The following is a 12,496-nucleotide window of genomic DNA, read 5'->3' on the forward strand; positions in this document are numbered from 1 at the left end:
ATTGTCAGCAATAACCCCAGCGAAATTCCTTGATCGGAGGTATTGTCCGGGCGACCACAGAGGAGGCTACGGGCCGGCGCCGGTCACGCTGGCGGATAATTGAAGAATTCTGTGGCCCCGACTCGCGTTCTGGGAAATCGGCGGGGAAGCAAGTTTATTCACCTGCTGGAGGACTTCGGGAGATTCCTTTCCCGCAGGGCTGGATGAGGCGGCAACTCCCCCTCTCATCGAACCAGCTGCGAGAGAGAGTGGGAAAGCTCGCACCTGCCCAGCCGTGGGCGGTAACAAGAACGTCCCCTTCGGTCCATCGGATTGGACAGTGCTCGTCGACCATTATTCCCCAGCCAGGGATCTGGGGAAACCGGACGATATTTAACTCGGCCGTGAGTGTGGCCGAGAGAAGCCTGCTAGCTCCAGTCGACTACGGTTGACGAAGACGTTCCCCTTCCACTGAGAGCCATTCTCAGTCCTGCTTTGTAAATAATGTAAATAAGTGTATAAAGTTTTCGTTACCTTCCTCTAAACCCAGTCTCCCATACTCCTCGTCCAATCACCGGTCACCGGCCATGCTACCCGGGTCGCAACATCACTAATCTGTGCTTTAAGTCGCATGGCCTATTTTGGTCGTCACTCTCCAAAACTTCAGTCCTGCGTTTTCAGATGAACGCATAGTGTTTCTCCACCTCGGGAAACCATTCGTCGTTACCCATTTTGTAGAGCCGCCGCGGTGGCTCAGTGGCTATGGTGCTCGGCTGCTGACCCAAAAGACGCGGGTTCGATTCCGGCCGCGGCGGCTAGAATTCCTTTGGAGGAGAAATTCTAGAGGCCCGTGTACTGTGCGATATCAGTGCACGTTAAAGAACCCCAGGTGGTCGAAATTTCCGGAGCCCTCCACTACGGCGTCTCTCACAGCCTTAGTCGCTTTGGGACGTTAAACCCCACAAAACCAAAACCAAACCATTTCGTAGAATACGAATCGTTTACTTTTATGTTTCGCTGGTTTTTGGGACTTAAATGCTTGAAACTGCTGTGCTGATGTATTTGTAATTTCTGCGTTTGAATTTCTTCACAAATTCCTCGTTGGATCGACGAAAATGCCTGAAGTTATCTGTTGATACACGGTTCTGAGATCTATATAGTCATTCGCTCAGGCTTGAAGGTTGAAGGTTGAAGTTTATTTTGACCAGTTTATTTTCGATGTGGGTAGTGTGTATCATTCGCTACCATTAGCCCTTTTACACGCGATGTGCCGAGATCTGTAAACATCGACAGCAAACCAGGAGCTTTTGCCGAAAATGAATTTTTTAAAACAGAAGTTTCGCCCACGCACACACACACATGGTACAATAAGTCGAGGGATTTTTTTATTAGTGGCCGCGTCGCGGTAAAAGCTTGTCCTCCCTGCTTGGAGGGAGCCTAACCGACTCTGCAGGCTTTCTAAATAAAAGTTGTTCTCTCTCTCTCTCTCTCTCTGTAGCACCCTCACAAATGCAACTATAAAAACAGGCAGCTTGGAGAAGATGTTTCGACCACTGCCTTTGACAAATTTTCTTATATCATTTTATTCCATGATTCTCGCATTTTCAACTGCATGGAAAGTAAGTGATTTCTTGGTCGCTCGACTATTTTGTCACCTGTGATTCCCATCAGATGAGGTGGATTACACAACTTTGCGAACATTCTGAAACGTTCTGCACACACGTGACCTGGAGACAGCTGAATAGCCATGTTTAAAACTGTAAAAGCGTCCTTTAGGCAGGCATAGACTATGCACTTTTTTTTAGTAAAAATGCCGAGACCAGCCGCAAGGGGCCAAATTATTTGCCGCAGTTAAACGACAACTTTCCTCTGTAGACTGTTATTTTGCTCACTCATATTGTGTTTCTGGAGTTAAATACCCGTACAATTACAATCGCGAATTTTATTCGTGCTGCAGCACCGCTAACGGTTTAGTTCTGTTATGAAACTGTTGTTAACTGTTGTTGAAACTGTTGTTAACACTTTGATGTGGCGGAAAATAACGGCGAAGTGGAATGATTTTCTTCCTGAAATGTCAATATTGTTTATGCTTTCCTTTAAGGCAATGACAACATCTTGATTCGAGTATATAACTGTTTCAACTTTCGAATGGAACAAGAGGGTAGCGATAATATGGAAAGCTCACAACTATATTTTGTACTGTGCGATGTCAGTGCACATTAAAGAATCCACTTGGCCGAAATTTCCGGAGCCCTTCACTACGGTGTCTCTCATAACCTGAGTCGCTTTGGGACGGTCAACCCCTTAAACCAACCAACCATCACAACTTGTATAAATGTATAAATAAAACGCCATGTAAAACACGCATTGCTTGAGGCGTTACTCCATTTATTCTAGCCCTCCTCTGCTTTTATTAAGAACACGCGATAAAGTACATTTCATAATTGAGCGCTCCTCTTGAACCTCGCAGATTGAGCAGATCATGCCCGTGCAGGCCTTTACGGGGTGGGCAGCCGGTCGGCATGGCGCTGACCCCGCATGGCGTGGCCAATCTCGCCCTCCAGGAAGGGAACCCACACGTTGCAGTGGAGCGCCGGGCTGGCGGCCGCTGACGGGGGCTTGTTCAGGGGCGGCTTGCCGCTGCCCTGGAGCTCCTGCAGCCTGTAGAAAAGACGGGCCAGCACCTGCGGGAAACGCACGCACGGGGTGAGAAGGCTGAGATACGCCGACGGGGCATATATCCCTTACAAAAAAAGTTTTAGACAGTCTATATAGCGTGTCTATAGACTTCTGTCCATAAAGGCAACAGTCTATAGACAATACGAGTGCCGTAGACAGTCTAGACCAGGGGTTCTCAAACTTTTTTGCTTGGAGGAACCCCAAAAGCCTTCAGTAAGTACCAGGGAACCCCCCCCCCCCCCCCCCCCCCCCGCTTTCACTTACCAGCAATGTTGTCGAGTGCATTTTTGCAAAGGGAAAGTTGCAGAGGTTAAATGTTTATTGCAAAGATTAATACAAATACTAATGTGATGTGTGGTACTGCTTCCCTTTTAAGAGCAAGTCAAAGCGTGGCTCAGTAGCACTCAGAGCCAGTCTCATATCAGCTGCCGGGTCAGGGCCGGTGAGGGTTCTCGCGGAACACAAGAAAACAGCCCGCGGAAACCCTGTGTTCCGCGGAACCCAGTTTAAGAACCCCTGGTCTAGACAATCTATTGATTTATGGCCATGCACTTTTAGTAGACCATGTATGGCCATGCACTTTTTGTCTGTCTGCAGACTGTGGATAGACAAAAAGCAATATCCATAGGTAGTCAATAGAGTTAATAAGAAGTCTCTAGACTGTCTATAGACCATTTCTATAAGGGATGAGGAAAGAAGAATTCGGCACTGCTTAGGTGTGGGAATGCGAAAGCGTTGATGTTTCACTGTTCACTGCACGAGCACACACTCAGCCGGCCGCAGTGAAATCCAGGGACGAAATGGCGCGCCGCAGGCAGTGCGCTCCACTGTCTGCCGCCGTTTCATGTGGTGCGACGTATGACTCCACCCACAAAGACACACACGCGTATCGCACCACCCAGAGCGCTCTACGGCGAACGGTTGCATCACAATCTTTAGTCTGGGAAGGCATAGAATTGACGGAGAATATGTCATCGGTTTGAATTCCTGTCGCAAGCTAGCCTAAACTTGACTAGCACATGTAAGCTATATGCAACGATGTATCGTATGAAACCACCCGAAATGCTGTACGATGAACTAATGCGGCACAATTTTGGCACCAATGTTGTCAGAATTGGCGGAGGCAGTGTGAGTGTCCCAGTTAGAGAGACTAAGTACGACCGGATGACCCTTACAAAAGTGGGGCTCAAGCCAGACAGAGCCAAAGTCGAAATTAGTAGCGAAAGCAGGAACGCCTTGGCAATCCCCTCCTTCCCTAGAAACATGCACCCAGAATTTAACGTAAAAAGAAGGGTCAAACGAGCCGACGCTCTAGAGCGAAGGTACGAAAATATGGCAGCGAAGGAAGTCGCCTATGCCGATGCGGCGAGTGGCAGAACGGATGCGACGGTAGCCTCGGAAGTCGATGGCCGAGGGGCGCCGGTATCCGCGGCAGCCGTCAGAGGCCGCAACATGGAGACCGCGGAGGAAGTTGCGATAGCGCTGGCGTGCATACGAACGGAAGCCAAGTTCATTATTATTGGCGGCAGCAAAACTGCCATCCGAAATTTTGGACAGTGGTGGAAGATATCGCGGGAAGCAGCCAAAATCCTCACCCAAATAACGCTGAATAGAAAAATTCACTCAATTTGTACACCCGCGCATGTTGCCGTCCCTGGTAACGAGGCGGCTCCCGAGCTCTCAGTATTCCGAGCGCTCGGCTACTGACTCGGAGGATCCGGGTTCGAGCACGTTTGCGGCGGCCGCGTTTCAATGGAGGCGAAATGCAGAATTGTCTTTTCTAAGTCGCGTTTGATTGCATGCATTTTGGTTTCTTTTTCAGCCGCTATTCGGTTTGGTTTGGCTTATTGGGGTTTAACGTCCCAAAGCGACTCAGGCTATGAGAGACGCCGTAGTAAAGGGCTCCGGAAATTTTGACCACCTGGGGTTCTTTAACGTGCACTGACATCGCACAGTAAATGAGCCTTTATAGACTTTCGCCTCCATCGGAATTCGCCTGCCATGGACGGGATCGAACCCGCGTCTTTCAGGTCAGCAGCTGCGAGCCATAACCACTGAGCCACCGCGGTGGCTCATATGCTGGGTGGGTTATAGCTATGCTGGAGAAGGCATTCCCTCAACTTATGCCCATTTTTCGTAAAGCTTTTGCGTATCATAGACTCCAAAGTGAGCAAATGAGGTCCTCCTTCGTTAATAAAAGACGATAAGAGCCTATAGTATAGAATGTGGATTCGTAAAACGTCGCCCGCAAGTTCATATTTTTAGGTTTGAAAAAGAAAAGGCTTTTAAATGATGTCGTACGCTACAATGATCCTTTCTATGATGTAGTCAGCTTTTTTTTTTGTAATGAAAGCCAACCTCACAGGTGTGGTGGGCATTTTGAAAATTGCATTGCATTCATTCCTGTGGGCTGCACTCCAAGTGGTTACCCGCACGCGGTGATAGCGGCGCCACCGAATCCTGCTTACGTCAGAGTAACTAATAAGAACGGTAAACTGGGCTAGTTGGTAGGAATTCATACTGAAAACTGCGCAAAAAACGAAGACACAGAACCGTCACACAGAACACCGTCAGAGATCGGTGTTTGTCCATAAAAATCTGTGGCTTAGCTTGGTTAAGCCCGGTAATTGCGAAAGCAATATCCGTACGTACGCCATGGTACAGCTGGGAGTGTAGCTGGTGGTGGTGCTTGTGGTTAGACTTGTGGTGATGCATCGGTTATACAATCCAATTCAATCCAATGCAATCCAAACCAATGCAATCCAATTCAATCAAATGCAATCCAAACCAATCCATTCCACTCCTATCCAATACAATGTAATCTATTCTAATCTAATGTAATCTAATCAAATCTAATCCAGTCCAATCCAATCTAATCCAATGTAATGCAATCAAGGTCAAATGAAGGTCAATGGGGTTCACCGCCACGGCGCGATGGTGGCCACCGGTCGCGGCACGATGGTGGTCACCGGCCGCGGCACGCAACGGCGTGAAAGTGCAAGTAGTATTGCTTTCGCAGTAAAAAAAGTAATTAGGTTCAGCTCAAACAGGTCTCTGGCTGTGAAGGGGCCTTGGCACACCTCAGCAACACGGTACGACACACAGAGATGGAACAGAAATTTGAGGCGAAGAATAGCCAGGCATAATAAGGAAATTGAGGAATACGCAATTAAATTTTCTGAGCAAAACTGGTGTAGTAGATGGGATGAAATGGAAGGCAATATGAGCCTTTCCAAGACGTGGGGCCTGCTGCGACATCTCCTGGACCCTGATAGCTCAAACACACAATCGGGCACTAGATTGGCGAAGGCCAGGCACGCGTTCGAGGGGACGGATGCGGAGCTCGTGGCAAAATTAGTAAAGACCTACATCGGCGACCCAGAATCCCTCCCCCTCCCGCAGTACAAGGGCCCGCCTAACGAGACTCTCGATGCGCCCATAACAGAGGCGGAGGTTAGGGCCGAAATTTTGACTTTAAAGACGCGATCGGCCCCCGGCCCAGACGGGGTTACGAACAAGTTATTAAGGAATCTGGACGACATGTCCATAACGGCGCTCACGAAATACATGCAGGAGGTATGGAGTAGCGGCCGTCTCCCTCAGCAATGGAAAGCTGCAAACGTGGTGCTAATCCCTAAGCCGGGTAAACCGCCCGGATTAGAAAATCTCAGACCAATTTCCCTAACCTCGCGCGTAAGAAAGCTAATGGAACGCGTCATCCAGGCTAGACTGACACGCTTCATGGAGCAGAACGACCTGTGGCCGCACGAGATGGTCGGGTTCCGGCCGGGCTTGTGTACGCAGGACGTGATGCTTCGCTTGCAACATGACATTATAAATTCGAGATCCAAAGACGCGAAGGTGATTTTAGGTTTAGATCTAACCAAACCCTTCGACAATGTTAAGCATGCGGCCGTCCTTGCGGGGCTTGCGGACATAGGTGTCGGCGAAAAGACGTATAATTACATCAAGGATTTCCTGTCGCACAGGACGATAAAACTAAAATTTCAGGACTTAGAATTCCCCAAGGTTTACCTGGGAAGTAAGGGAACGCCACAGGGATCGGTGCTCTCCCCATTCCTTTTTAACGTGGCAATGAGGGGCCTTCCCGCCGCACTCAGGAATATAGACGGCATAAAATTTAGCTTGTACGCCGATGACATCAACATATGGTTGAACAGTGGTAGTGACGGTAGCATAGAAGAGCGGCTGCAAGCAGCGGCAGACACTGTAGTGTCCTACGCGGCCGAAAGGGGCCTTGTGTGTTCGCCGCAGAAATCAGAACTTTTTGTTTACAATCCGAAAGCGCTCCGGTGCAAGCGCGACTGGAATTTTGAAATTAAGGTAGAGGGCAAAGCTGTACCGAAAGTTAATCACATCAGGATCCTCGGACTTTTTATCCAAGAGGACGGTTACAATGAAGGAACGATCAAGAAGCTCAGCAACTACGCTGCGCAAGTAACAGGGATTTTCAGGAGGGTCGCGCTGAAGGGCAGGGGCCTCAAAGAAAGTAGCCTCTTGAAACTGACGCAGGCGTATATTATTAGCCGAATATGCTATGCCACGCCATTCCTCGATATTAGGGTAAACGAGAGAGAGAAGATCGACGCAATTATTCGGCGTTGCGTCAAGAGGGCGCTGGGCCTACCTATCTCCACCTCTACAGACCGCCTGTTGGAAATGGGGGTGCATAATACTTGGATTGAACTCGCCGAGGCGGTGCGAATCGCCCAGCTCGAAAGACTGAGTACAACGAATACGGGCCGGACCATCTTAGAGTGGGTCGGCCGAAAAGTAGATAGGGGCATATGCGACAAGGTCGCCCTACCGCCACAATGTCGCGAGAATATCATCGTTCCCCCCCTCCCCCGCAACATGCACCCAGAACATCACAGGGAAAGACGGGAGAAGAGGGCGGAGGCGCTGGTTAAAAGGGCCGGAAATTTCAGGGCAAATGAGGTTGCCTACGTGGACGCAGCGAGTGGCAGGTAAGCCATATAAACATGCTTTTGGCAAGCTCAGGTGCCCTTCCATTATCCCTCCTCTACGGTACGCTGATGGCACATATACTGAAACGCTTCCTGACGCTATACAGTTGCTCCTTCGTACTCACGTCGCTACAGATGATTCTTCCCGTGATCTCCCTTTTCATACTCATGTTCGGGACATTACTGCGCAGCCTTACAATAACTCAGTCCAAGATTTACCGTTTACTGCTGCGGAGATCGAAGCTGTCATCAATTCATTAGATTTGTCGTCTTCTCCAGGGCCTGATCTTATCTCTCCTCGTTTTGTTGTCGCCTTGTTTAACGCTCATCCCTTGTTTTTCGTCTCCCTCTTTAATTCTGCCTTGCACTTGGGTTACTTTCCGCAGACATGGAAAATTGGCAGAATTACTTTCATTCCCAAACCGAACAGACCAAAGCACCTTCCAAATTCTTACCGACCGATCTGTATTAATTCGTCTTTCGGTAAGGTGCTCGAGCGTTTAATATATGGTCGGCTGTATTACTTCCTGCGCCAAAATAAATTACTTCATAGAAATCAGTATGGTTTCACGCATGGTCGCAGTTCTGTTCAGGCTCTATATCATTTGCGGGAGTTCTTACATAGTTATAAACAACAAAAAATTCCTGTGGTTCTAATTTCTCTGGATTTCAGAGGAGCATTTGATAGTGTTTGGCACCCTCTGGTTTTACATTTTTTACGAAAGCATCGTTGCCCTCAAAATCTATATTCCCTTCTGGAGTCTTTCCTTCATAACCGCCATTTGACCTATCAATCTCCTTCTTGTACTCTTTCTGTGCCTTCTTCCCTCGGCAGTCCGCAGGGTTCACCACTTTCGCTACTGCTTTGGAACATTTTGCTATATGATCTCCTAAACCTTCCTGTGCCCTCACCTATCCACATTCAGGCATATGCAGATGACATCATTGTACTCATCCCTGGCAAAACTAGCCGCGAGTTGTCAACGCTGGGCTCAAATGTTTTAACTTTAATCCAAAACTGGTGTACCACGTCCCGCGTTCAGTTAAACCCAGAAAAGTGTTCTTATGTTTTGTTTTTTAATGGAGCTCCGGCGTTACATAAGCGTAAGCCGACTATTCGACTAGACACTTACAGTCTCAAGTGTGAACCGAGTATTAAATTATTAGGTGTTGTCTTTGACTCTTACTTAAGCTTTATTCCCCATGTTAATTATTTGCAAACGAAAATTCTTGCATCTACCACCAAGCTCCTTAACTGGTTCCATTTCCATTTTCGTGTTTCTCCTTCTCATATGCGCCAAATTTATCATCAGGTTATTCTCCCTACAATTACCTATGCAGCCCCAGCTTGGTGGTTTCATTGCCCTCTTTCTCGGCTAAGAGATCGTGTTTTATCTCTTCAACGAATTCCCCTTCTGGCTCTTACTGGTGCCTATCATACTACGCGAACCGCTGCTCTTCATGTTCTTGCGAACGTTCTTCCTCTGCCTATCTATCTGGACCAGTTATGCGCAGAGTTTATGCTTTTCACATTACGTCAAGCCGTAGTGTACGGCAATACTTTTTATGATCCCTCTCACATTCAACCTTTATTTGATCCCTGGTCAGACCATCCCTCATTAAAATTTAAATTTTCTTTTGTTCAACTTAGTTCTCAAGAAGCTGTATTCTTTTCTTGTCAACGTGCCCTGCATATTTACACTGATGGGTCTTTCACTCCTCGCTTAGCTGGTGCAGCATTTGTTGTTCTTAGCTCAACACAAAATATTGTCCATGTACACCGTCTATCTTTAGAACCACCCTCTAGCGCCTATGCCGCTGAGCTTGTAGCCTTTCATTCTGCTGTTGTTTATGCTATTCACAACCCTCCCTCTACGCCTGTTCATTTTTACACTGATTCTCTATCTCTGCTTTCTGCGCTGTCTTCAGTTACTTCTTACAATCCGACTATTATTGCAATTAAGAAAGATCTCTATCGTTTGTCTTCTTTAGCCCCATTTCTTTTATTTCATATCCGGGGTCATTCTGGAATCTTTGGAAACGAGTTAGCCGACCAAGCTGCTGGTAGTGCCGGCCAGTTTGGAAGTTTATATATTTCTACCCTTTCACGCCGTTGCGTTCGTTCCCGTTTGCACCATTCTTCACTTCTTTTATGGAGCATTTTTTGGCGCGAGAATAATGGTGGCACTGAACTATTCAACTGGATCCCTGATACACTTAACATTCCCCTTATTCGTCTACCCAGGAATCCTCTAATAACGTTACTTACTGGGCATGGTAGATTTCCGTTCTATTTTAAAAGATTTGGCCTGTCTCCGTCTTCAACTTGTTCCTGTGGATTGTTATGTGAAAATATCCGTCATTACTTCCGGGACTGTTCCGTTACTGCTTCTTTAGTTTCTCGTTTAAAATCTCTTTGCTCATCGGACATCACACCATCTGTTTACCCCTCCGTTCTCCGAAACCCTGCTGCTTGTGCTCTTCTCCTTCAAATGGTTCACCTCATAAGTAGTACAATTCCAAATTATTCACGCTGATTTCTCTCTTTCCTCTAATCTCTCTTCCCCAAACTTTGCACAGCGGAGCGCCCCGTGCTCCTTTATTGAGCATAGGTGGCTTTGTCGTGGCGTGACCGTGACTGTGACTACGTCCTTGACTGTGTGACTGTGACTCTGTTTTGACTGCGTGACTGTGACTATGTCCTTGACTGAGTGACTGTGACTTCGGTTTTTTTTTCTTTTGTCTTGATTATGTTTTTATTTTTATGATTTTTATTTTGTGGCCGGCGCTCAGCGCTTTCTTTGACTGTTACGGTGACAATGACTTTGCAGTGACTTGGGTTTTCTTTTTATTATTATTATTATTATTTATTTCGCGGACTGCACGCTGTGCTTTGGCTATCTGCCTGCGTCTAACTTATTATAACGAGACTTTTGTTTTCTTTTCTTATGAGTTTTTTTTAATGCTCTGTTTTTCGCTTAATTTTTTTTTCTTCTTTGGAACATTTAGTTATTTTTCATTTATTTTGAATTGGCGTTAAGCCTGGCAAAGCATTGCTGGTCCAGGCATCCTCTCTCTTTCTTTTATGTTTTTTTACCTCGTTTTTGAGAGGACCAATAAAAGGGTAAAAGGGTCGCCTCAGTAGTCGACGGCCGAGGTGCACCAGTCGCTGCCGCCTCCATTAGGAGTAGAAACATAGATACGGCCGAGGAGGTCGCAATAGCGCTTGCTTGCGCCGGAACCAAGGCTAGTTTGATTCTTAGTGACAGCAAAACAGCAATCTGCAACATCGGAAAGGGCAGGGTCTCGCCAGAAACGGCTCGAATTCTGTCCGCAGCCAAAATTGATCGCAAGATCACCTTAATTTGGGTCCCAGCACACACATCCGTCCCCGGTAACAAGGCGGCCCACATGTTAGCCCGAGATCTCTACTTCCGGGTAACTGTCGAGCCGCCCGACCCCCAGGGGATGGACGAACGTTTGCAAACGTACGCGGAAATCGCCGTGCACTGCAGGTTAGGCAGGCGTCTAATGCCACCACCCGATCCAAACTTAACCAATACAGAGGCCATTGCCTGGCGACGATTACAGGCCGGAAATTTCGTTAACCCTGTCTGGTTATTTCAAACCACGTTAGACGATAAAAAAGGTGACAAATGTAAAACCTGCGGAGCGAGGGGGACCCTCGATCATATAATTTGGCAATGTCCTGGATCCCCGGGTGCTGAGGACAATATTAAGAGTAGAGAAGCCTGGGAGGCCCTTCTGCGAAGCGAGGTCCCTGCCGACCAGAAACGGGCTGTCCGCCTGGCTGCTGAAGCCGCGAAGAGACAATGTATCTTCGCCAGTCTTTAGTCGCGGAGGTCCCGTCCCCCGTCCCCTAGGCCTGCGTGCCAGGGACGGGGAGTAGGGGGCCTCCTACATCGGTGGAAATAAAAGTTATCAATCAATCAATCAATCGACACATAAGGACGTAGCTGACAGTCAGTAAGGTCAGGCACTATAAGTTCAGGTACCATCTCAGGTATGGGAGCACTGTTGGTCATGAAAGGTTCACGCACTCCATATGCTGCTCTCAATCACGCGATCCTTGCGAGCCCGATCATGGAATGTCCCTCGAATGTTGTGCACAGGGAACTTGAGGAAGTTTCGTTTTCCGAGGCACTGGCCTGTCGTGGATAGATATCTGACCTGTGACCATGTAACACTGACAGCGTGCTTCAGCGAGGTATGCTCGCTATTCATAGAAAAGGTCTCAGCCTCGGGATGTCGAGAAAAATTACGAAGGAACTTTAGCGGCTAAAGTGGTGAAAGGCGAAAGCCTGAGTGCTGCATTCTGCCACGCATTTGCTCACTTCACATTCTGTTGGTGCATTAATTAACTGCCAATTAATGACGCTTAATCTCTGCCTTTAGGAGTGGAACGCGACAGCGTGTTCTAGCGCTGCCAAGCAGTCCACGGAACGCCACCAACCGTTCGGCGCGGTGTATCTGTCCTGGCTTCGGCGAGCGCGGCTTCGGCCGCTTATCTGTTTTTTATGCGAAGCATATTACAATAGGTAACCCAAGCCCTTCGTGACGGTTACACGCCGTGCACACCACGTGACACAATGACGTCACGACAGATGAGAGACGGGGCTCCAACTCGTGCCGTCGCTGCGGTTGCACGCCGTGCAGACCACGTGGTATGGTGACGTCACACCACATGACACAATGACGTCACGACAGATGAGAGACGGGGCTCCAACTTGTGCCGTCGCTGCGGTTGCACGCCGTGCAGACCACGTGGTATGGTGACGTCACACCACGTGACACAATGACGTCACGACAGATGAGAGACGGGGTAGACG

The 12,496-nt window shown here is 48.1% G+C and overlaps 1 protein-coding gene across 1 annotated transcript in view; it reads right to left on the reverse strand.

Annotated features, from left to right (window-relative positions):
- Window positions 1–2,477: 2,477 nt before the first annotated feature.
- Window positions 2,478–12,496, reverse strand: part of LOC149326748 (arylsulfatase B-like) — a 48,634-nt gene continuing 38,615 nt past the window's right edge. Inside the window, exon 10 of the mRNA XM_089564665.1 lies at window positions 2,478–2,663. Coding sequence (XP_089420791.1) covers window positions 2,478–2,663 — 186 coding nt within the window. The remainder of the gene's footprint in view (window positions 2,664–12,496) is intronic.

This window comes from Amblyomma mixtum, chromosome 10 (genome assembly GCF_055824585.1).
Source record: "Amblyomma mixtum isolate Tamu chromosome 10, ASM5582458v1, whole genome shotgun sequence".
NCBI classification, from domain to species: Eukaryota; Metazoa; Arthropoda; class Arachnida; order Ixodida; family Ixodidae; genus Amblyomma; species Amblyomma mixtum.